Source organism: Triturus cristatus, chromosome 10, assembly GCF_964204655.1.
Source record: "Triturus cristatus chromosome 10, aTriCri1.1, whole genome shotgun sequence".
Lineage (NCBI taxonomy): Eukaryota > Metazoa > Chordata > Amphibia > Caudata > Salamandridae > Triturus > Triturus cristatus.
In genome coordinates, this window is record NC_140593.1 from 958,627,793 (window position 1) to 958,653,836 (window position 26,044).

The 26,044-nt window shown below is 42.9% G+C and overlaps 1 protein-coding gene across 2 annotated transcripts in view; it reads left to right on the forward strand.

Moving 5' to 3' along the window:
* The first annotated feature begins 2,361 nt into the window (after positions 1–2,361).
* Positions 2,362–26,044, forward strand: part of TMC7 (transmembrane channel like 7) — a 261,682-nt gene continuing 237,999 nt past the window's right edge. The window contains exon 1 of one of the 2 annotated variants that reach the window (XM_085628843.1): positions 2,362–2,794. In XM_085628843.1, coding sequence (XP_085484969.1) covers positions 2,713–2,794 — 82 coding nt within the window. In that variant the 5' untranslated portion in view covers positions 2,362–2,712. The remainder of the gene's footprint in view (positions 2,795–26,044) is intronic. The other variant, XM_085628844.1, reaches the window with a different exon arrangement.

A 26,044-nucleotide genomic window follows, 5' to 3' on the forward strand; every position in this document is an offset into this window, starting at 1 on the left:
AATACAGATCAGATTTAATATTCTGACATACTGATAATGAAGGCTTTTCGGTATTCATCACAAATAAAATTCCACCATGCTGATATAGACAACTTAGCAAACACAAAGAGATGATGGACAGAGCTCTGAAACTTTTCAGACACTCACCCCCAGTCACAGATCTGGTTTGAATCCATCATCGTTCTTTAGCTCACTTCGCCGCCCCAGTTCAGACCCAGCCATATTCAAATCAGTCTTGACTCTGTGCTTCATGGGAATAATCCAGCCCGAACTGCCAAGCCAGGTCTTCCCTGAACCGAAAACAAGCATCCTGGGACCGGTTTCGGGGTAACACCCCTCATCAGCCAGGCTAGCTTGAATCAATAGCCAACAATTTATTCAGTTCTGAGATGTCCTTTTCTCCTTGTCAATCCTGTCTTTCCAGATTTTTGAGAAATTTTTTAACAACAATCTATTTTATTCCTCTATCCAGTGAGTTGGCTTGGACCCAGTGTAAAAACTGAGAAAAACTCTACCAGACCCCATTCAGGAGGTCAAATGGCATAGAGGGCTACTGGGACCCAACCGTGGTGGTTGATGTTGTTTGTCACTCGTGTCCTGGGGTCTGTCCTACTAAGGCTCTGCAAATTGGGCCAAGTGCAGCCCATGCCGCATCTGACTCTCATGGTAGTGATAGTGAGCAGTCCAAGGCTTATCGCGAAGTTAGTGAAGCAGACAAGAGCTCAGAACCCAACAATCAAGTAAAGATGAAACCGGTCCTAGGATGTTTGTTTCCAGTCCAGGGAGGACGTGGCCTGGCAGTTCGGACTGGACTGTTCCCATTGGACGCAGGGTCAAGACTGATTTGCATATGGCTGGGTTCAAACTGGAATGGCATGGGGAGCAAAAAAACGATGGATTTAAGCCCAGATCTCTGTACTGGGGTGAATGTCTGATATTGTTCTGCATTCTGTCCATCAATTGTTGTTTTTGCAGCTTTGTCACCCAGAGTGGGACGGGTATGCTCAGACGTGGGTCCCGTGCTCTCCATGCCACTGGAGTCAATTTATCCTGGCTGATGAGAATTGAAACCCCGAAATCGGTCCTAGGATGCTTGTTTCCAGTCCAGGGAGGACCTGGCCTGGCACTGTGAGAGGCTGTGGTCCGTCGGCTAGACTGACGACTTTGGTACTGGAAACCAGGGTTCGAGCCTCGGGGTCGCTGATTTGTATATGGCTGGGTTCAAACTGGAAGGCATGGGGAGCAAAAAAATGATGGATTTAGGCCCAGATCTCTGTACTGGGGTGAATGTTTGACATTGTTATGCATTCAGTCTATCAATTGTTGTTTTTGATATAGACAACTTAGACACATCTGTCCAACAAGAAAGTATATCTTTAATAGCAAGTTCTATAAAAAGATCCACTAGCCAGCAGCATTGCATGCAGCAGATGACAGAATAGGATTTATTTATTTTTCATTATTCCATCGCTGGTCAAGTCCCCCACCTATGCTCCCACATTCTGCTGCCCCTACCTTCAAAGGCCGCTGCTGCAAATAGCGTGGTTTGGAGGAAAGGTGAAGTAAGCTGCACTTCTGTATTTCGATTTCAAGCACTGTGCAGAGGATGCCTTAAGATATTTTAAATGCACACTCTTTGTGACCAGTAGTAAGCTAGAACAGATTTACTGCCACTTTTGTCCTTGTTGCCAATTTCTTTGTCACAGACTTCTAAAAAACATATTTATAAAGTTAACTGTCAGAATCTGCTTTTCATGATCCCCTACCTCGTGACTCCACCCCCTTTCTGCCACACCTTGACCCTCCAATTAACGGTTCCATGAGTACATATTTATTAATTACAGCACTGGATGGAAGAGGAGCCAGCTAAGTGGAATAAATGCTCTCCATGGCAGCCTGTGGTGTCGATTGAGACAGTGTTATTATTGCCTTGCCCAAAAACTGGGGAGAGGATGTGGTCTGACGGATAGAATGCCGACTTTGGAGCTGGGAAACCAAGGTTCGAGCCTCGGAGTCCCGTCCACATCCTGTGATTCTGGGCAAATTGCTTAATCTCCCAGTACCAACCCCAAAAAAAATGAATGTGTCCTTGTGTAACGTAACCGGTGCTCATGTGAATCTGCAACAACAAAAAAGCTTTGAGGAGTATCCATTGTCAGTTGAGATAAATAATAGCTCCCTTTCAGCAGAGTAATTTATGTATAGTGGAGAATGGGGAAAGAAACACTGGCGGTGGGAAGGGTCGCAGGGCTCACTCTATCCTGAGGCGTGTATGTGCAAGAACCAACAGGTACGCATGTTGCAGACACTGCCGGATGCGGATAGTGACTCAGGTGGTGCTGGAAGCTGCAAACTGGAAGTGAGCCTGAGCCTGCAGTCCTAAGCGGAACTCCCGAAACTTGTTTGGCTCTCCGAGGGTAGCAGCGCGAGACGACACACTAGGCAGACGACGGACAGGTGGGCTCAGGAACCACTTGTGCTGTGTGGGTGCGGTACACCAGCCGTCGTCCGCTCGAGCCAGGGCTGTGACGTCAAAGCCCGGAAGTCGGATTTCCCAGCTCCCGGTCTTTCTCTGTGGGCGGGCCGTGGTCAGCGCCCGGGGTGAGGGCAGGACTCGGAGGAGGTGGGGCTGCGCTCAGGAGGACGAGAACGGCAGAGCTCCGCATCGGGTTCCCACCGCCTGGCCGCAGCTCCCGGCCGGGCTCCGCACTCATGTATTCCGGACAGAGCGACTTCCAGGCGGGTCGAGCCCGTGTGCCCCACCAGCCAAGTCCCGGGAGTGACAACGATAACGGTAAGAGCGGGAGGTGTACTGCGACGATTGTCCGGTCCCCTACTGGCCATCGCTTGTCATGTCAGTGTCAGGTGCAGCAGACAAACTCCATCCTCGCTAGTGCTGCGCAGGTGGGCTTTACAGCAGTGTTGTAGATTTCAAGCCCAACTTAGCAACTACACTCTAACACGCTGTTCCAACAGTTACAGAACACCTCTAACTCAAAGTTAAATCCTCCCCAAGTGAAGATATTTTGCTAAGGCTGCCCACTTTCTATATAATAAAAATAAAGATGCAAAGAAAATACATGTCCCAGTATATCAACGACAACATGGTCACCTACCCAAACCCAGTGCTCCTGGCCTGCGGCACATGGTGGGAGTCTATGATATGTTGCCTAGCCTGCAGTTGATGTACTTCTTCCAGACTGTAACCTTACCGCTCCCTGCTTACCTCCCAGTCTGGCTCAAACACAAACTGATATGTCAACAGATCTGAGGCATTGGTGAGCATTGTTTGTTACAAATAAGGGTTTTTGGACGCGGGAAGCGGTTCATATAAGACTCATGTTCCAGTGCAATAAACATCTACTTAGATCTTGTTTGGATCTGACTTAAATCGTGAGAAAAGACGTATATGTACCTAGCTGCACGGGAACAAAGCACTATACATTATGAGGTTGTTACAAGGCGGGTTGCAAATGAAAAGGCAAGTGACAGCATCATAGCATCACTTATGGAGGGCAACAATAGTTGGGTGACAGTACTGGGGTGAGGGTTCCAGGGAGGATCAGGGCAGCGAGGGGTGCCGCAGAGCTGTGTGTGGGCGAGTCAGTAAAATGAAAAGAACTCTTCAGGGTTGATTCATGGTCTGGGTGGTAAGTATAACCAAATGTTGCTTTAAGAAATTGTTTTTGAGCTCCTTGTGAAGTGGGAAATGGCAGGAGCCTGGTGGGTTTGGACTCCGATGGCTTTGTAGATCTTATGAGCACAACACTAATGAAAACACTTCTCCTTTTTAGATGGTGTTACAGTAATTCGCTTTTAAGCTTGGTCATTGTTCAGTATCAGCTGGACTTTTCATTAATGGAAATGCCATTATTTCATATACAAATCTAGTAATAAAACATACTTGTAAAAAATGAGATGTTCCGGTTTAATCGAGAAAAAGAGATTACAGCTAGATTTATTTAGGCAAACGAGGCACATGTTGCAAATGCCTAAATAATGAAATGGTTTTCCGGGGGAATGCATGTTTTAAAAACTATGGTCATCGTTCTTCTGTTAATTTGTCCGTTACCTATATTTCCAAGGGCTTCAGGGTGGGACTAGCGGAGAGGAGCCTTCGCAGGCAAACAAGTTTGGACTGCGTTCCTTTACGATGACCCGTGCAGAGGAGACCCATTTTAATTTCTTTAATGCAAACATCTGCACTGCCTGTTTATATTTCGTCTTTTTTGCGGAGTAATGGAAATTATTCACAATTACTTTTCAAAAAGTTTAATTGTTTAATATTCTAAGGGCTTATTATCATTATTATTGCATGTTCTACATTTTTCAGTTGTACACAAATATGGTAGATGGATTCTTTTTTTAGGACTTTATACATCCCAGAGCCATCCAATATCACGGACAGGTGCGGGCTGGCAAGAGTGAAAGAAAAGGCCAGGAGTTAAGAAAGGAGAGAATAGGACATAGTGCACACTGGTTATTCAGTTTAAGGCTAGATGCCAGCTTGTAGAAATGAGGGAGCAAGAGAGAGAAGGGTCTTGAAATCTTTTGCCAATGTGAAGAATCAGCCTGACAGAGAGTTTACACATCCTGGTAGGCTATAGAGCTCTTTGAAGAGCAGTGTTTTAAATGGAAATATTGAAGTGTAAATACTCACTCTTTAGAGTACCTGGTTGCTCCTGAGAAGTTCTGGTGCTCTCCCTTTAAATAGTATTTCACTAGTGCCAAGAACTGCAGGCACTTTCCCCTTGGAATGACAGAAGTGCAGTTACCCAGGACAGTATCTGCCAATTTACAGCACTGTTGGTGAGTATAGAAAGCAGGAGGTTGCCCCTTAGCACAGTATTTGCAGTCTGAACTTTCTTGTTGACTATTTAATGCATTTACCGGTATGTCAACTTGTGACGAGGGGTTCTGAAGGAGAGAGTGAGTGAGGAGATTTCTTGTACACTGCATATACAGCTGCCAGGGGGCCCATATCAGGTGACACCTTAAGCCAGTACTGTTTTTTCCCATTAATCAACAACTCTGTGCTAGCTTGGATTTGGACGTATACGCTCATATGCTCAATGGCATTTGAATTTCGCAAAAATGAATGATCAAATTATTTGGCATTGAAATGCTGGTTTGAATCACATTCTGTTACTTGATATTATAACTCGCTTAGTTAATGACTCATAGGGTGTGCAAACGCTATGTAAAAGACAGCGTTTTTTAAAATTAAAAAATACATCTGCATATTTAGAAAACACTCTTCAAGATAGTGTTCACTAACAGTGAATGATTTTATGTTGTATTGATTTACAGGTGCAGGATTACATTAACACTTTCCTTTACCCCCCCCCCCCCCCACACACACACCACAGTAAAATGGTTTGTTGTGCTCCGAAGAACATACGCATTTATTTACAAATAAGTTTTAAAACCTGTCTTTTGGAGCTCACTGTGGAGATTATTATGCATTTCATTTACAGAAGCACCTCATTCGCAGCAGAGAGAACTGTCCCACTAGATGGTGTTTAAAAATTTAGGGGCCCAAGTCTTAACAAAATATGCCAATTTTTAATGATTCTGCTAGACTTTAAAATACCTTAAATAAACGGCGACTTTAAGTTTCACGAAGAGTGAAACAAAATATCTTCATGACAGAAGGAATCTTTTTTCCATCACGTTTTAATTGCATTAGATATAAACATTTGTGATTATTTCATACACTGAATGCCACACTCTGATTTAAAGAACACAGCAGTGTATGCCATCAGTTGCATGAACACTGAAATAAAACATTTTCCTGACTAGGGAAGTCGTTCCTTCCATCCTGTTTGTTGCATTGGATTATGTAGAGATTTTGTTTACTGTTGTAGTTTTACTCCCCCCCCCCCCCCCCAGTTCATGAAGTAGGGATACAAAGCATTCTGGGTAAAATTTCAACCTCTTTAATGCCCGAAATTATCAGTCACCTGGTGCAGTGTTACCAGCTTAGCTTTTGCAAGGTGCCCAGCGCTTCGTTGCAATTCAGATGCAGCTTTTTAAGTAACTTTTGATACATTTGAGCTAGAAGCTACTTTTTCAGATTCTCAAATTATGAAGCAATTTTTTTTATTATGTATAGAAAACAAGGATATTTGAAAATTCCAATGGCACCAACTATACCATGAAATGCCATAACATTCCTAAGTGGGCTATGTGCTGCTGCTAATCATCTAAGGTTGGCTAATGGTATTACAGATCACACAGGGCGACTTAGCCGCTATCTGCAAATGTGCCACCTTGCTAAATGCTTCTTTATTTGTTAATTTCTTGTGGGGGGCACGAGGTTTCGGCCTTCAGAACTTGCACGTATTCACTGTCAGAAAACACAATAATGAAATATAAGCGAAAGAGCAATTCTGCATAAGTTGTATGGCATATGCATGAAATAGCAACCTTCTGTTTTTACTGTGCGTAGTGTTGACTTCTTAGACCGGAGACTTTGCAAAGTGCTCTGGTCCAGCGTTCAACTCGTCAGTCTGTAGAAAAACTGTTGTGGATAAGAAATGGTAGACCCAATTTTACAAATTGTTGCAAATCTGCACCTGGAGGTGTGCGATCTCACATGGGTATAGATTACTGACTTTACAGAATACACCAGTTTCAGCAAGTACGCTTGCAAACCTATCAGACACACAGAATTCCACTTAAAAACCTTTCTGAATTCAATTCACACATGAAAAAATACAAGTTTTACATTTGCACATGCCCAAAAAGTGCAATACACATGCCCAAAAAGTGCAATACACATACACATATACTTTTTTTTTTTTTCCATTGGAGATATTTCCCCATTACAAATCTTACTCTAACCCACACCAATTTTGGGGGTGTTCCAATGCCATCCTACCCAGGAACGCGATTTACTCTTGCCCCTGTCAAGAGGTACATTGCTATCATTTTCCAGGGTTAGATGGGGCCTGAGAGGAATTTGAGAATACAGACATTCGTACGTTTATTGGTGTGTTCAAACTCAAAAGCCACTGCAGCTTTAGGGTCCCCAATCCCGTGAGCAGCTTTACTCACATAAAAAAAATGTGCGCTAAAAAAATTTGCAAGTGCAAAATACGCTTTTGTGAATTCGAAAAGCGCTTTGGCACTTGTTAAAGAAACACTGTTTCTGTGTGGAAGTCAAACTAACGCAAATAGCTTTGGGAATCGGGCACACAGACTCTCCACCCAGGCACAGGATGTCCGACGTGGAGTAACACAATGAATTCGCCCCGCCCCCCCAATGGTGAGTGGTGCACACAATTGTATTTAAACACGCTGCTTGATAGCTTTTAAAGAGGCCTGCGGCCGAACTTCGATCCTTGAGCAGGGGTCTAAATTACGCCCCTATGCCGTTCCCCTGGTGAAGTGAAATGTCTTCTCCTGAAAGACGGATGGGTACAAGCTTTACGGGCTCCTTCCCTACGCTTACACACTACAGAGATTCACTTTGGGACACGTTTTCATTTGTCTGGACACGAACGAGATTCCACGGGTTACTAGAGCGCGTCAGTGCAGCCTTCCGACGACTATATGCTTCTAAAGTGCTCGAGGCGCAGGACAGAACACGTCCTCGGTTATAGAAGTTTAAATCACACCTTTACCTATGCGTCGCTTTGACCTGCCTGGCGGTGGTTTTTTACAGCACAACCCCCAAATGCAGATGCAGTTCCTATTTCGACAAGTCATTCTCTTCATACTACTGACGTATTCCATTACTCCCAGCCCGCATGTTGACTCGGTAAACAGTGCTTGCACTTCCTCACTGCAAGATGTACTTTACCTTTTAAGATACTTAAGAACATTGTTTCCCTCAAAGGTGTCCGTTTAGTTGAAAAGAGGGTGTGATGGAAAAGAAGCCAGAAAAGTTGTGGCGTGGATGGTATTGTCACAAGTTTTATGTTCTATGTGCAAACATTTTCATTAGATACATCTGAATATAATCTGAAATCTCTTTATTTCTAATCCTGATTTAGTCCCCATATGCTATTAGTGACTGAGAAACGCTACCCTGCACAGGATATTGAAGCAATACAAATTTAATATTTGCATTCTTTCTTTTCTTTCTGGGCAGAATTTCTAACTTATTTCAGGCTGTAATTTAAAAAAAAAAATTGACACCCGTTTGTTTGGTGCGGTGTAACAAAATACATATGAAAACAAAAAGGTGACCGAGGCAATGCTTGAATTTACGAGAACGTCGAATAATTACTATGGGAAGCATTCCACTCCATTTTTGTTCTCTTTGTGCCATTACAGAGAGGCCTGATTATGTGTGTTGGGAGATGTCCTCTAGATGGTAAAAGATGCTATTGGTATTTTTTTTTTTTTGTTTTTTTGTTTTTTGTTTTGGCACATGGTTTTTGTTTTCTTTTTTCCTTTTAATCTTGACATAGTATTTTTTCATGATGTAATAATCGAATAAAGAATTTGATGGGTAAAAGATGCGTATCCCTGCCCTGAGTGGCCAACTGTACTGTTGTCTGGATCCCTGCTGCTGATGGGTGATAGGCAAACCGATCATGCGTGCGTGGCATGATGCAGGTTTGTCGCACAGATTGCGGTCTTGTTGTACCAGGAGGGGTGCCCAAAGCGCTACCTCATAGTGGTGGAAGGCTACCGCCTTCACCAAGAGTTAAGCAGCATGAGCACAGTGGTGGCAGCATTCCTACCGTGTGATCAGTAGGAGTGAACATATCCTTTTTACCTTGTATCCCTGGAGTGAGGCCTACAGGCTCACTCCTCTTTTTAAAGTTCCACTGCTGTGTGCTTAAATCACCCTAGATTTACATCAAGTTGATGTAGAGTGCTGCGTAGCGCAGGAGTAATGAGACTGTGCTGAATGTATGTATGCCTGGGAAGGATACAGTACAGGGATAAAAGAGTACTATGTAGTACATGAATGGTTAGAGCAGGGGTCTCCAACCTTCTCCGTTTTGAGAGCTACTTATGATCCATAATAATCATCAAGAGCTACTAATATAATTTGTATTGTAATAGTGATTACATCAGAAGAGGTTATTAGTGGCCACCCTATGTAAAATTACCCACAGTGATCACCTCTGCATCAGGCAGGGTAGTCAGCAGGGTAGTCGGCAGTAATGTTAAAAAAAAAAAAAGTCTTCATCAATTTGGAATAACTTTACATGGGTAATACATAACAGCCATATCTTAAAAGCCCTTGGCGCCAAGGTCATAATATTAGTGAGAAACCTCCCCAATGCCAATTGATTTATCACTCAAATATTCACTTAAAATATATTTTGGAAATTGAACCCTCAGCCTGTCAGTTTTGAAAATACACACATTCTCTCTTTGAAAACAAATTTTTCAACGTTGGTATACATATATTAATACGGTCAAGCAAAAGCTTCTAATTTAGTAGGCTGGGCTGGACCCAGGAGAGCTACATTTAGGCAGCCGAAGAGCTACCAGTAGCTCACGGGCTACTCGTTGGAGAAACGGGGGTTAGAGCATGTACTGAGTGTATGTATGTCTGCAAGGAATACATTACATGAGAGATGCAGTGCATGTGCTCAGTGTATGTGTGCTTGCGTGAAGTACAATACATAAAGAGTGAAGTGTTGTGCAGCGCGCATATGGTGTGAGTGATGGCAGCATGTGTGTTTACAGATAGCACACCCTGGTACAATACAGAAAGGATATGGTATTGAACAGTGCATGCAGATCAAATGTGTATACTGTATGTATTTGTGTCAGTATTGGCTCAGTTCATGGATGTAGCAATGCTGGACAGTATGTGTGCTGTGATGCACTAAGTGCATGTGCCTGCAATGGTACATTACATGGAGGACCCTGGATTCCACTTTGTGAAGCCAAGGCCTGCCTGGTGAAGACACGAACAGTAGAGGAATCCCCTCCGAGACAGATTTCTAACTAGCCACGAGATGGGTCCGCGTCCTCATTTTGACCTCTGAGGATCTTCCGGCGAGTAAACTAAACTGATGTGGGTGTATGGGGAATGTATTCAGCAGTTTAAGTCTGTTGTAGAGGATTTTGCCAATTTGTATATCTGTGTTTAGGAGGGACATGGGACTGTAGATTGCGTAAAGGTGGGGGTCTTCTACAGGTTTGGGCATGAGTAAAGTTTGTGTTCGGTTGAAATCTGGCCCCTGTTGCCATATAGCTTCTGTCCCCTTGAATAATTTACACAGAAGCATTGCCTTTTTGGCTTAGTTCAACTTACAAAATTCAACTGGAAGTATGTTTTCCCCTTGCACCTTCCTAGTGTTCATGTCTTCAATAGCGGGTGCCATTTCTTCCTCGGAGCTGTTACCATCCACAGTGGCAGTCTGGTCCACTGTCCAGAGGATAATCAACACCAAATCCCTACCCTGCTATGGTGACCTGCAAGGTTGTATGTTACAAACTACCCGTCTACAGCACTTAACTCAGTGCAATAACAATCCACCCTTTGAGAACTATTTAGTTTAAGAATAAAGAAATCCGACATACCGCTTTATTGCAACTTTTCAAAATGAAATATGCTGATCAGACCTACAGCATATGACATAACTTTCCCCAGTGAGCCAATCAGGCTTCTAGTCTTCAAAATTGGCTTATCTTCATAGTCAACTCAGGCCTACTTATTAAGCAGTGGCTTTCCCATAAGGCAACCACCAGGTGCACATTCATAACATTATAAATGCGTTTATTATTATAAGTGGCAAATAACATTATAAATATGTTTAATATTATAGGTGGGAAAGCAATAGAACACCCCTCTTTGAAGGACCTAAGAAGGATTATCACCTTTCAAATCTTAAAGCATAATTCATATTTTCCTAATAATTTCATATTTGTGAGAGAATGTGAATTTCCCTTCTAATTGGTTGGTTTGTTGTACAACGCTCTGGCACTGTTTGGTAATGCTGTGCTATATAAGCATATACATAATAGATTAGACTGACTGCATCTGACATTTACCAATTTGGCCTACTATATTGCTTGTAAGCTGTCAACCATCAGGCATACAGTTATAAAATGTCAAATTACGTTTGGTAAAACAGTACAAAACTCCTCCTAAAAGGATCTAAGAAGAGAGTTCGCAGTAAAAATATTTTACCCCAAGTGTCTGTCAAAGGGGGAAACCAGCACCAAACTGTTTCAACTACAGTAGTCTGTGACATTTCATGTAACTAAACACTCGTCACCGCCCATAACACAGTATAATAATTCACCACTAAAAATGTATTGACTTTAGCAAATTCTTTTCACAATAAAATGTGAACCCTCTCACATGTCCTATATTTTCATAATCAACAGATTAGACCTGTCATCTGACTTAATTTTTATCCATTGAACCATTCAAGAACTTTATTATTGGTTTGTCTTTATACTGATTTGTGCATAATCTGATAACCATAAGGCATTCAGTCATAACATTTCAAATATATCATTATAGGTGGTAAAACAATGTAAACTCTTGCCAGCTATGGTAAACTAACACACTATCTCTCTACAAGCTTTAGTATAGTGTAATAACAATCTAGCCGTAAATGCCTAACGGTTTTAAAATATGATTTTCACAATAAATACATCCAGTCTACTACCTTTGTCTTAGCTTTAAATTATAAGTGTATACCCCTGACCATTGGCTTGCCACCTTAACCAATAACATTTCCTTAAAGGCTTAAAGAGCAGCATAAGCACTGTTTTAGCCAAGGACACAACTTCTGCCTATAAAATGCTGTATTCAAAGTAATCAACTCGTGGGCAGATCTTTTTTTCTTTTGGCCACATAAGGCTTGCGTTATCAAGTCTCTGACTTCAAAAGGTTTATCTTTCTTTCCACTAGACTTCAACTGGTACACCTTTAAAAAGAAATATATTTACATTGTCTAAAATAAACATTTGAGAAATTGAAAGACCAGAGTATTTACACCACTCTGATGCGATTATCTCCAATCATGTTGATTATCTTTTTCAAGTTTAGATCACTGCTCTAATTGCATTTATTAGCTGAAGTTAATGCATTGATTTGAATAAAATATATATTTATTGATTATACTGAATAGCCTCCCTCCACCCTTTCTACTACATTCATACGATGTAACAATAATATAAACCAGTGCTACTCCAAGTGCTTGCAGCCCTCGTAACCTTATAATGACAAAAAAGAAGGACCCCCTGCTTCTTGTATTGGTTCCTAGGGCAGGGAAAATACAATTATGAAAAATAACACCCCTAGGCAACAAAGTTCAAGGAGATATCGAGACCTATAACAGCATAATCATATTATGAAAGACACAGTGTACATAAGAAACAAATAAAAAAAGATTCATTTTATTAACATATTTTCATTTGATGACTTTTTAAAAAACACATGGAAAAACATATAACTAGACAATAATACAACATACTGCTTACAATAAAACATTACACATGAACACATAAAAATCACAAATTAAGCAATGACTACGGATAAATGTATAGTCGCACATCAGACACGTATATCATAACGCACTACATGCTTGATATATAACTCCGTATTCTAATGACCAAAAAAGAAAAATTAAACTTAGATTAAAAGGCAGGAAATAAATATACGTAACCAAAAGAGGATAGATCTCAATAAAAAAATAAGGAAGAAAGTGAAAATTAAAAATACTCCTCTATCAAGATTCTAGTGCATACACAACAGACAATTGAACAACAATGGGTGAACCACCGTGAGTGGAAAAATTGGCGATATATAAAGAAAGGAGATACCACATGCTTGCCCATTCAGTTGTGAAGAAAGAATAAGTGTGTTTAACACAGAAACTCGTGTAACTAGGAATAGTCTTACCCTCGATGGATAATAGAGGTCCGAATGGTGTGGATGACTATGATGGGAGGGTAGGACTGAGTAGATTCTAAAAAAAAACAAAAAAACATTGTCCTTCAAGTGAAACATTCATCCTTCACTCCCCACCATGACCACCATCTGACAGCAATTTCAGTATTAAAGTAAGAGGCAAGTAAGTTATGTGTGCCCTTTGTATGGCCTGGGTTGCTGGTATACATGACCATATTATAGTTTTTTTAAATCACACACAAGCGCACATCCTGAAGTCATGTATTTCGAGGTCCTCTGATTTGTGTTGATGAAGAAAAGGGAGGCAAAGCGAAATAAAACAATTGCCTAGGATCACACAATTTGGTCAAGTGGGGAGGCAGGGATTGATCACAGGTTTTCTGATTTCACATTGTGCAATTTAGCATGTACATGCTTTGCTTCACCTACGCCGGCCTTAAACACCCGCCAACTCTCCCTCCTCCCCCTGTCTGCGGCCCTCGGTCACACTACAGGCCACATTTTATGACCCCTGTACAATTGTTTGTGAGTACCCATGATATACACAATAATTTCGGATATAGGTTGAACATATTCATTCCATTAATTCTGGATGATCTGTAAAATGTGTAGTCCGTGAATTTAAAACTGTGTTTCTGTTAGATACCTTCTTGTTACAAACAGTAGTGCTTTACATTTTCTTGCAAGCTGTTTTAATTTTTGCATCTTAATTATGCCTTGTAGTATCTTGTTCATGCCATGTCCATTCAAATAATGTTTCTTTATATGGTAGAATGCGCCTTCAACTTGCATTTGTAATTCTATTTATATAGCTCTTGCTACCCCTGATGAGGCGTTGCATGTAATGTTTTGGTTTTTTGTCAACGATGGGATGTTGATTCTGTTGAATTAACATTTTCCCTCTTGCATGTTCAGCGGGGAGCACGTTCATTCTGTATGAAGCCGGTTGATAGGTGTAAAACTCGGAATGTGCATGTATTCTCATGGCTCTTTAAAGATACCTCTAGGCTAATAATAGTAGTTTTTTGTTCACTTTTTCTTAGTGTTTCTTTTATGAGCATCCATACTTTTTACTGGGGGTGGAATGTTCCACTGCTGTACATAATTTTGAATGTGTTTGTGTCAGCAGTTAATTTTTCTTAAGTTATTGACAATCAGCACGATAATTAGAAACAAGGGTCTACTTACTTTTTGTAGTAATTAAAATTATAGTGGCTGGTATTGTGTTCTTTTCTGAGTTTGCTGCTCATGTAGACGTACATCGCTTCATGAATGTATTCTTAATTTCAGTAAATTTTGTTCACTTTTAATGGTGTAGGAGGATATTATTGTATTTGCCCTGAGTTTCTTACGTTAGCACCTTGGATCAACCACTTCTTCACAACCCCTTATTTGGAATTCAGATGTTCATATAGTAGATAAGCATTGGCAAAGCCATTAGGTCTGGTTGTAGCTGCCATTCTTTTGTATTTGTTTATGCTTGTTTTGTAATGTTTTTGTAAAACGTTACATGGTGTTGCTGTGCCTATGTCAATATATACAAACCCTGTACAACCTCTTATTACAGCAGAGACAAAAACATTAAAGACCAAACGCAATGCTGCATTACCTCTCGCCAGGAAACGTCAGGGAAATGCTCATGCATTCGCCATCTACAAGCAAGCTCAGAAAGCATTGAGAATATCTATCAACAGGGACAAACATAAAGCTGCCGACCAGTTCTGGTTGAAACTAGTCCACGCCAGTAAAAACCCCAATCCTAAATCCTTTTGGTCACTGGTGAACAGGAGGACACTGGGCGTAACTGGCCAATGCAGCGCCAACATAAGCGAAGCTGAATGGGTTCTTTTTCTAACAGAGCACTTCCAAGATCAAAATAAAGGAAGGGATCAATTGAACATCACCTCACCATGGAAAACAACGAGAAATGGCGCATTAACCATACATGATAAACCCAATGCTTCTACTTCATTTATCAATACTTGTTTCAGCAAGACCCTTTACTTTCAAACTTCTGGCTCTCCTACGAAGGCATGCGACAAAATATTACTCGCTGTATTAGCAACGCCTGGTCGGACGGGGCCCCAGGCCCTAACGGGCTCCCGCAGGCGCTGTTTAAAGTTGACCCCATGCTTTGGTCCGAACATCTGGCCCCATTATTTTTGCATTGTCGACACACTTATGATATACCAGAATCATGGAAAGGAGCAATAATTCACCCAAGTTTTAAAGGAGGCAGAAGAGCTGATCCTAAAAACTATAGGATGATAGCACTCCTCGATGTAGACTCCAAATATTGCGCTAGCCTTCTGTTGGAAGATCTGTCATCCTGGGCGCAAAAAACTCAGCGGCTGCCATTTAACCAGACTGGCTTCGTGGCCAAATCGGGTATTACTAGCAACCTACTGGCCCTATCCGTACTTACGGAGAAAGCAGCGTTCTTAAAAACGTTATTACACTGTTGCTTTGGGGGATGGGGAATCCCGAGTGATCTGTTAAAATTAATAATCCAACTTCATTCAAACACCTGGATCCACATCAAGTTGGGTGACGGGTCACACGTCTCAAGAAAAATACCGACCTTCTGTGGGGTCAAACAAGGGTGTGTGTTGGCCCCTCTTTTATTCAATCTTTTAATTTTTGATTTATCCAATCTATTGGATAAGGTAAACTCTCATCCCCCGTCACTTGGTGGATCTCGAATTAGTAATTTGCTTTACGCCGATGATCTTGTTTTATTCAGCCACACGAGGGTCAGTTTACAGAGACTTCTTGACCAGCTGCTTTCTTTCACATCAAGTAACTCTCTGGAATTAAATCTTTCAAAAACGAAAGCTATCACCTTCGGGATTCGGAAGCAGCAAACCGGCGGGTGGTTCTTTGATGGCAAAAAATTGAAACTGTGACATCGTATAAATATCTGGGCATTCATATGGATTCCAAGGGCTCTTTTGTAAAACAGAAAGAAGCGGTCAAAGCAAAAGCATTGTCCCTCGAAGTAGCAACAATGAAACTTTCGGCACAGCTACTTGGCCCAAGCTTATCCCCCCTCCTGACTGTCACGAAGGCAAAGGTTACAAACTGTTTAACCAATGGTCAAGAAATAATGTTGGGGAGCAACTCGTCAATGCTGAATAAAACAACAATTAGAATCTACAAACAAGCCTGGCACCTTCCGAAATCTGCATCTCCGGCTCAGATCAGGCTCAAGTTTGGCCTTCTGAACCCTGAGGGTGTCGGAGCAGGTGCATTCATCAAGTTGTGTCACAAACTGCGTAATTCAAGGGAAGGATGCCTGGAGGCCAAGTTGTGGCAAGAAATATCAGTCGGTCAATCCAGCCAAAAACACCGACAATTCCTCGAACACTCCTTGAATCTGCTCGATGTCGTGGACTATTGGGGAACTAATCCGCCCCAGCAGGCACTAAAACTGTCCATTAAAAGAAGTGTTCGCCTCTGGTCTTTCCATCGGGACAGGGCACAATTGGCCAAAAGAAAACACGCCTGGTCTATAATCACTGAGCTCAAACCCAGATCAGAGGCCCCATATCTTTCGAGCACTTGTGCAGCTGCCGGGAAGAAAAGATTTATGGCACTGAGGATGGGCGAATGACCTTTCTTAAAACATTTGCCTGCATGGCGTCGCTCAAATGAGGACATTTATTGTAGGGGCTGTGGTCATCACTCAAACTATTGAGCACGTGGTGTGTGTTTGCCCTGCATTTCTCAAGGATAGAACGTGGTTGTTGCGAGGTGAATGGATCAAGCACGGCGTTCGATCATGCTGGCAAGCCATCATATCAGCAATGAACCCCAACAACACGATACTCAATGTTAAGTTTACAAATTTTTTTTTCCAAACTGCAAAAAAATTTAACTCCTGAGGTTTTGCAGGAACCATCGCCACAATCTTTAAATCCATGACCGATCTGGGACCTCCGCGTTCCCTATCAAACTCCAAGACTTTTACTGGTGGAGCCTTTGCATGTTTTACTGAAGGCTGGGGGTGGGTTTTAAACTCATCAACAACGTTATTATGTTTTTAAATACACTTTAGCTGCTTCTTTAAAAAAAAAAACAAAAAAAAGTATGTATATATACATGTGTGTGTATATTTCACACCACTGTATCTTTTTAACAATTTTAACTACTTTTTGCTGTATTTAAGATTAAATGTATTTTTTTCGCTGTTTTGCTCTAAATTGTCATGATTTTAAGTAATCGAACAATAAACTAGTATACACATTTTAAAAAAATGTCTAAAAGCAAAAATATATATTTTTTTCTCAATGCACACATTGCCCTAGTAATCCCTGCCTCTGAAGGGAACTCATTTAGGGTGTTGAAGTGCTCTTTGTGGAAGAGCAGAATGCCGCCGCTCATGTTGAAGTTAGCCTGTGGCTAAAGTGGGCTGACCCATTACCCCATTCTACAGGCTCTAGTGGGTGAAAGAACAATGTGGATGACACAAAAACAGACCAGTGTATGACAAGGCAGTCCCTCTTTGTCTATTATGTACACAATTTTTGTAAAATCAAAAGAGTTGGCTATTGTTAGACCTGAAAAAGTACCGCTGTCAACTCGGCCTGCACCCTACAATTTTTTACCAAGTGGTCCACTGGACCATTGACCGAATTGGCGTTGGTTGAAGAAGAGCTCTAAATCGGTGTTTTCCCTCCAATATTGGCAATGTAAATACCAAATGAATATTATGTGCTGCCGATTTGAGGGACAGGTACCTGTTTTTATTGGGCCACCCTCATGCAAGCCGGCCCCTGCTTGCCAAGGATAATAGATGGATGCACCTGCTAGAAGTATTTGCATCTAAAAGCTGCCTCTGTCACCTCTGCCCATAGTGTAATAATCTGGATGAGCTCTTTAAAAAAAAAATATGAACTATTTCGTTTAAAAAAAGCAACTATAAGCAAATTCAAGTTTATCAGTAATATATATCAGTAATATGTATATGTATCATTTCACGTCACCAATCCTAAAACTTTTAACATTGTGGACCCTTATGTAAAGTGCATGGAAAAGTGTTAAATATAGCGTTTGCAAATTACCATGGCCATACATCAGCATGTGTCCCTAAACCGCATTGCAGAATTGTCCTAATACTGCTTCTAGCTGCCGTTAATTCCACCGCACATAAATACAGACTACCGATTTATGTTAATCCTAGCTAATTATTAGCCAGTTAAATGCTAAAATAAGATCTAACACTCTTCCCCCCCCCCCCCCCCCCCCCAATTAAGAGTATTTACCACATTGGGTTTATTTCCAGGAATTTAGCACCGATCTGTAAACGAGGAACTGAGCTAGTGACCGGCCTGACATAATGTCTTAGTGGCAACTAAATATTTCATATTATTACATCAGCTATATGCCTGAACTGAGAGCCGCTCAAATCATTGCACATCTTTAGGAATGATTTCATGAATTTAGATCCTCTCTAAAAAAACAAGCAATGGTTCTTGTAGTGAAGTCGGTCATTGGGCAATTTGTCTCCCCCCCCCCCCCCCCTTTAAAATACCATTTACTTCTGCAATGTCTTCTACTGTAATCAACAATTGCCTTAGTGTTGAAGTGACACCTCAAGTCAAACAGTTTTATTGGATTTTCAACATCAGAAGAAATCATATATTCCCAGGCAAAATGTATTACATTTCCAACATCAGAAGAAATCATATATTCCTAGGCAAAATCTATTACAGACATTTTTAAGTTGCCCTTTAAACACCCTTAGAGCCAGAGGCCCTTTTCAGACCTCTTGTTCACTCTTTGATTTATGTAATAAGTTGACCATTTGGGAGTGCCTTGAGGATAAAGGATAATTGCTATCCCAATATTTTCATATCTATCTATCTATCTATCTCTATCTATCTCTCTCTCTATCCATCCTACTGCCAGTCGCCAGTAGGTAGATATAGTTAGGACCTATTTTCCATGGAAATCCGCAACATTCTATTTGGAATAACGTTGGCGCCGATTGACGAATCTTCGCTAAATTTTCCAAACTTTTGGCCATCTCCGGTCCGCTCCTATCCTGAAAATTTCTCGGTGATTTGTCAAGCGGGGGCCAAGAAAAAAGGGGGGTCCCAAAACGCATTTTCCCCATGCATTTTCCCATAGGACCTGTTGACGCAGCTACAACCCGAACTGCTGAACGGAATTACACCAAATTTGGCAAGAGGTAGTCCTCAGTTCAGACTCGTGCCTTTTGCTTAAATGGTGTAAATCCATTCAGTAGTTCCTGAGAAAATGAGGGTAAAAAAGTTAGTGATATCTATGGCCTCGGAGGATCCGCGCACCCTCCCCGAACCCTCCCGAGCACAAGCTGAATGCTAATTGGCTGCCAGCACTCTGAATCAGGAAGTGTTGGCAGCCATCTTGTGCCTCGGTAGAACCCCCAATTTTTTTGTTGGTTTTGTTTTTGGAGGGGGGCTGCCTTGCGTGTTCCCTTTTGGCCCGGGGACCCCATCCCTCGGGCCGTTTTTTAAATTTATTTTATTTTTAGGAGGGGGGCCGCACGGCCCCCCTCCCGGGCCACTACTGGCCCCGGGGACCCCATCCCCCGGGGCCTGGCCACCTCGTTGGGGACCGTGGGGGGGTCCCAATCCCCCTACGGTCCCAGCCGGCTCCCGCTTCCTGCATTGCTTTTCCACATGGGGAGCAGCTAACATGCTGCTCCCCATATGGAAAAGCAAACTGCTTTGCTTCATTGAAGCGAGAGCAGGTTTCCCTGCTCTCGCTTCAATGAAGCAAAGCAGTTTGCAATGGCAGGGTGGGAGCCGCGAGGCACCCGCCCTGCCATTGCAAACAGCAGTGTCCCGGGGGTGGGCACCCCGGGAAACTGCAGGAGCCGGCCCTGGGGGGTGGCGGTCCCCAGGGCCATCATTGGCTCCAGGAGGGGGGCCGCGCGGCCCCTCTACCAAATAATTTAAAGCCCCGGGGGTGGTGGTCCCCGGGGCGTGTGGGGGGGCTCGAGCCCCCCCTACACAGGGTTTTTTTTTAATCTAAAAAAACAAGCCCCGGGGGTGGCGGTTCCCGGGGCTGCGGGGGGCCATGAGCCCCCGCATACATTGATATAGAGCCCCGGGGGTGGCGGTCCCCGGGGCTTGGGGGGGCCTTTGACCCCCCCACCCATATCTAATAAAGCCCCTGGGGTTGGCGGTCCCCGGGGCCCCTCATTATGATAAAGATATTGCCCCCGGGATTTGCCCCCCCCCCCCCCCCCCCGGGGGCTGAATAAAAACGAAGCGCGGTAGACCGCGCTTCGTTTTTTTTTTTTCATCAGCGGGATGCAGCGGACCCTACGCGCATAGAACCGAGGCACAAGAAAACCGAAAAAAAGGCGCAAAACGCGACAAGGGTGCAGGGTAGAAACACCCTGACCTCCTAGGTCTGCTCAGGGGTCCCACAAGGACCCCCAAGGCCCAACATTTTTTTTTTTTTTTAAATCGCGGGATGCGCGTAGGGTCCGCTGCATCCCGCTGACGGAAAAAAAAAACGAAGCGCGGTCTACCGCGCTTTGTTTTTATTCAGCCCCCGGGGGGGGGGCCAAATCCTGGGGGCAATATCTTTATCATAATGAGGGGCCCCGTGGACCGCCAACCCCAGGGGCTTTATTAGATATGGGTGGGGGGGCTCAAAGGCCCCCCAAGCCCCGGGGACCGCCACCCCCGGGGCTCTATATCAATGTATGCGGGGGCTTATGGCCCCCCCCGCAGCCCCGGGGACCGCCACCTCCCGGGGCTTGTTTTTTTAGATAAAAAAACCCTGTGTAGGGGGGGCTCGAGCCCCCCCACACGCCCCGGGGACCACCACCCCCCGGGGCTTTAAATTATTTGGTAGGGGGGCCGCGCGGCCCCCCTCCTGGAGCCAATGATGGCCCTGGGGACCACCACCCCCCAGGGCCGGCTCCTGCAGTTTCCCGGGGTGCCCACCCCCGGGACACTGCTGTTTGCAATGGCAAGGCGGGTGCCTCGCGGCTCCCACCCTGCCATTGCAAACTGCTTTGCTTCATTGAAGCGAGGGCAGGGAAACCTGCTCTCGCTTCAATGAAGCAAAGCAGTTTGCTTTTCCATATGGGGAGCAGCATGTTAGCTGCTCCACATGTGGAAAAGCAATGCTGGGACCGTAGGGGGATTGGGACCCCCCCCCCCCCACGGTCCCCAACGAGGTGGCCAGGCCCCGGGGGATGGCGTCCCCGGGGCCAGTAGTGGCCCGGGAGGGGGGCCATGCGGCCCCCCTCCTAAAAATAAAATAAATTTAAAAAACGGCCCGAGGGATGGGGTCCCCGGGTCAAAAGGGGACATGCAAGGCAGCCCCCCCTCCAAAAACAAAACCAACAAAAAAAATTGGGGGCAGGCCCTGGGGGATGGGGTCCCCAGGGCCAATAAATTAGAAAAAGAAGGGGGTTACACAGCCCCCCTTCTAAAAAACAAAAAAAAAAAAAAGGGATCGGGCCGGAGACCACGCCCCCTCCTTGCACCACTCTGCTGCAAACGTGCCCCCTGGCGTGTTTGCAGAGGGGGATCTAATCCCCCTTGATTACTGGGGGTCCCTGGGGGCCAACTAGCCCACCAGGAACCTCCAGTATGCACCAGGGGGCTGCGTTGCAGAGAGTTGTAATGAGGCCACGCCACTTTTTACACCTCTCTGCAACGCAGCTCCATGGCGCTTACTGGAGGTACCTGGTGGGCTAGTTGGTCGCCAGGGGACCTCAGGATTCAAGGGGACTTAATCTCCCAACTTAAAAAGTGCCACAGGGCGCGTTTGCACAGTGGTGAAGGTAGGGGGCGGGGCCTGAGGTGATACTGTGCAAATACGCCCTGTGGTGCGTTGTAGGTTGGGCTATTCATTCCTCTTCAATCCAGAGGTCCCATAGGGGACAATTAGCCCATCGGGTACCTCCACTAAGCGCCACGGAGCTGCGTTGCAGAGTGTTGTAAAAAGGGGCGTGGCCTCTGAACACCTCTCTGCAATGCAGGTCCCTGGCACATACTGGAGGTACCTGGTGGGCTAGTGGGCCCCCAGGGGACCTCAGGATTGAAGAGGAATGAATTCCCCAACTTAAAACGCGCCACAGGGCGTGTTTGCACACATCACCTCAGGCCCCGCCCCCTTCCTTCACCATTGTACATATTCCTCTAAATTCGGCCGAACTACGAATTCCGATTTACATACCTGTTATCAGGAGAGAACCCAGGGCTGCATATTTTAGCCCAGCACTGACCCTGAAAAGTAATTCTAAGCGTACTTACCAGTAACTTGTATTTCCTTCTATAGGAATCCATTGTGTGGTTTTCAGCAGAAAAGTTTCTAAGTGTCTATTTTCACAAACTAAAAATATTCCTAAAAAAACGTCTGTATGACTTAAACACATTCTTTCAACTGTTTACAGGAGGTTGGCCAGTGCTGGATCCAGGATCCACCACTGAGTAAGAAAAAGTAACGATAACACTACTTACCTGCTAAGTGAATTATCTGCCATAGGATAACATTGTGAAAAATGTTCTTAGTGTCAACTTTTAAAATACAATAATATTCCTTAAAAATAACTACTGTAACCAAAACGCTTTTACTCAACTGTGTACAGGAGATGTCCAAGGACTGAATCTAGGATCCAGTCCTGTGGGTAGAAAAGTAATCCATAAAGTAACTAATTGCATTTAACTAGAAATTCACATTGAGCTCAATGTTGCTTTGTGTTTGAAATTGTGTTGCACATTGCAACAACTGTAACTACTGTACTTAAAAGTCTGTTGCCTATTTGCCAAGTATTTAAACTAAAGTAATTCATTCTGAGAAAGTATATTTTGTATTGTAATGTATAATGTAATTTAAAAAAATATATCTAAAAATAAATAGTTTAAAAAATGTAGTAAATCAGTATCCAAAAAATCAGTATAACAATGAATACATTAAAAATTGTCATTTACAAAACCTTTGAAATTTACTGAAAAAACCATAGGTTTCAGGCTTGATATAGTTAGGAATTAGCATTTAAGAAACCTTTGAAATAAACGGAAAAAACCATAGGTTTCAGGCCTGATACAGTTAGGAATTAGCATTTAAAAAACCTTAGAAATTCAATGAAAAAACAATAGGTTTCAGGGCTGTTTATAGTTCACTCGAACAAAACCATTGAAATTCCTCCGATATAGTTGTACTAACTACATCTCGCTCGCCCGCAATCCACTGTTGATGATGTCACATATTACATCATTCATGACATGGTCAGTGACATCACTGATGACATCTCAAATGACATCACTGATGACATCATCCAGGTGACAATCAGATACACCTCATCATACACTAGTATAACCTTTCATCACTCACTGTAAAATACAGAGTGCCAGATTTAAAACCATTGACACACCAATACAAGTTTCTAAACACCCACTCAGTGATTCCTAGATCTATACTCACATCTAATCACTTACCTATAGATTCACTCATACATGCTGTCAATGATCAATAAAACACGATCAAATATACTTATACACCTATATCGACATTACACACCAGCACACATCCTAATCACTTATGAAGTCATCCTACTCACTTATGCAAGCAATGGATCATACTTACTTTTACTTAGCTATACACTTATAAAAACACCACTTCATCTATTCATATAGATAATAGCTCATACTTGGTGTGTTATAAAATCACTATTACAACTATACAGTTATCCATACAGTCACTCATACAATCACTGAGTCTTATGTATACTTATTTATATACAACAACTGACACATACACTGGCTTTTATTTTCCTAGTTTGTTGGACATGTACCATTGAGAGATATATTGGCTCATCACCACACCCATAAAGATATTCACTCACCCAAACAAGTGTTATAACATGTAGATTTAACTTCATATACCTACTGAATCAACTATTCACACATCTTTGGGCAGTCACACACCCCCCACCGAACCACACACACATTCACTCTCCCATACAAATACTCAGTTAACTAATCAATAAATAATATAGACTTTCACGTAGCTAGTAACCAACTGGTGTAGCAGTTTACACAACAACTTACAAAGTGATAGATATTCACACAGCTTAGTCACTATCCAATCTATTTAGTGAGACACTATAAATTAGTCAAGTAAACAGTCAATCACACTGCTACTAAATCCTCCATCCAGATATTTATATATCCACTCATTCTTCAATGCAAATTGCTTTATATATATATAATACATATTTAAATAACGAACCAAACTACATTCACTGGAGGATGCCATCAGTGATGTCACTGACCATGTTATGAATGATGTAATATGTGACATCATCAGCAGTGGATAGCGGGTGCGCGAGGTGTAGTTAGTACAACTAACTATATTGGAGGAATTTCAATGGTTTTTTTCAAGTGAAATGTCCAGCTAACTATAACAGCCCTGAAACCTATTGTTTTTTCATTGAATTTCTAAGGTTTTTTAAATGCTAATTCCTAACTGTATCAGGCCTGAAACCTATGTTTTTTTCTGTGAATATATATACATATATGTGTGTATTGAGGTAATTGATCCTTGGGAGAGTCTTCCGTAACTCTTGATATATGCAATCTGTTTATTAATCCACTGGATGACACAGTCTAACATGTGAAAACAGGTGTAGGAAGGGACGTTTTACAGATATGTCAAACTAGCACTGGCAAAGCCAAAAGGTCTTGCTTTGGCCAGTCTGCAATTTGTTGTGAAGTGGACCACTTGTATGCGTATCTGAGAAAGTGCACAAGTTAAGTGCCATCACCACCAGTGAAGAGGACCAATGACTGAAGTGGCTGACCCATTGCCCTATGCTGGAAGTTGTGGTGGTCGAAATCCAAATGTGTATGATATTAGAACAGACCTATGAACGAAAAGAGCTCAGTGAAAGCCCCAGGGAATATGTGTGTAGAAGTATAGGCATGTGCTTTCTGTCTCTCTAAAAAAAAAAAAAAAAAAAAAAACACACAAAGTATATAAAGTACCGTTGTGTTAGAAGTTAATACTGAACAACGACTGAAATTCACGAGTTATTGGTAGCTGTAGAATACATAATTTCCAAAACAGCCATGCAAACCATAAAGCAGTGTTCAGAGCCTCACCCTTGAAGCAACAAACGCAATTACACGTCGGCTTGCACATCACATTATCTTTATCAATGTGACAGATAGGACTAAAGTATTATTTATGTGTTTGGGGAAAGTGTCATTTGATGACTTTGAACTTTTAGATGTTACTTATTGGTATTAATATTGTGAGGTCATGAGCATTGCATTTGTTCTACAAGTTATCGTTTGCATTGCTGTTTTGTTCGTTATAGTTTACGGTGCTAATCATGGCTGGAGAAATTCACAAAATTTTGGTTGTTAATTCATAACCATAATTGTATGTTGACGCATAGGATTAGCACAGTGCCATCCACGTTGAGCTGTAAATTGATAAACACTTTTTACCACTCCAGGCACAGTATTACAGCTTTGGATTGGTAAAAAAACATCTTGGTCAACCTGTAATGAGTAAAAGAAACCCCAGACACTTGTGTTGCTATCGTTATAGCTGTTCAGAGAGGTTTAGCATTGTCCAAACACAAGGGAGCATCCAGTATAAGTCAAAACAGTACCCTTTCAGGCATCGAGTACTACATAATGTATGCAAAAAAGTAGCAGAGAACTATAGGTAGTTCTCAAGTTTAGGTGGAGAGCAGCTCCTGTATAGAGCACCCTACAACACCAGCGACAGACTTTTGTCATTTTACAGCTCGGTGTGGATGGCATTCAGGGCTGGACTAGCCGTAGTGGGCACATGGCAATCCCCCGGTGCCCCGCACGGGTTGGGGCCGGTTTTGGGCCCCTGGTGCCGTTTTTGTTACAGGGCCGTTTTTGCAGCATAGCTGCAAAATCGGCCCTGTAACAAAATAGGCAGAAAAGCGGCCCTGGCAAAGAGCTCGGCGGCACCCCCAACCACCTGCGGGGGGTGGGGGGGGGGGGCGAGCACTTCACCAGGGCCGGTTTTGGTTCCCAGTCTGGCCCTGATGGCACTGTGCTCATCCTACGCTTAAAGAATTTGCTGTAGAAATGGCAGGACATTGTCCCCTTCTAGCTCAGCGCGGATGGCACTGTGCTAATCCTACCTCTTAAAAACTTTGCTAGAAAAAATAGACATTTGACGTTGGCAGACTCGGAGTAT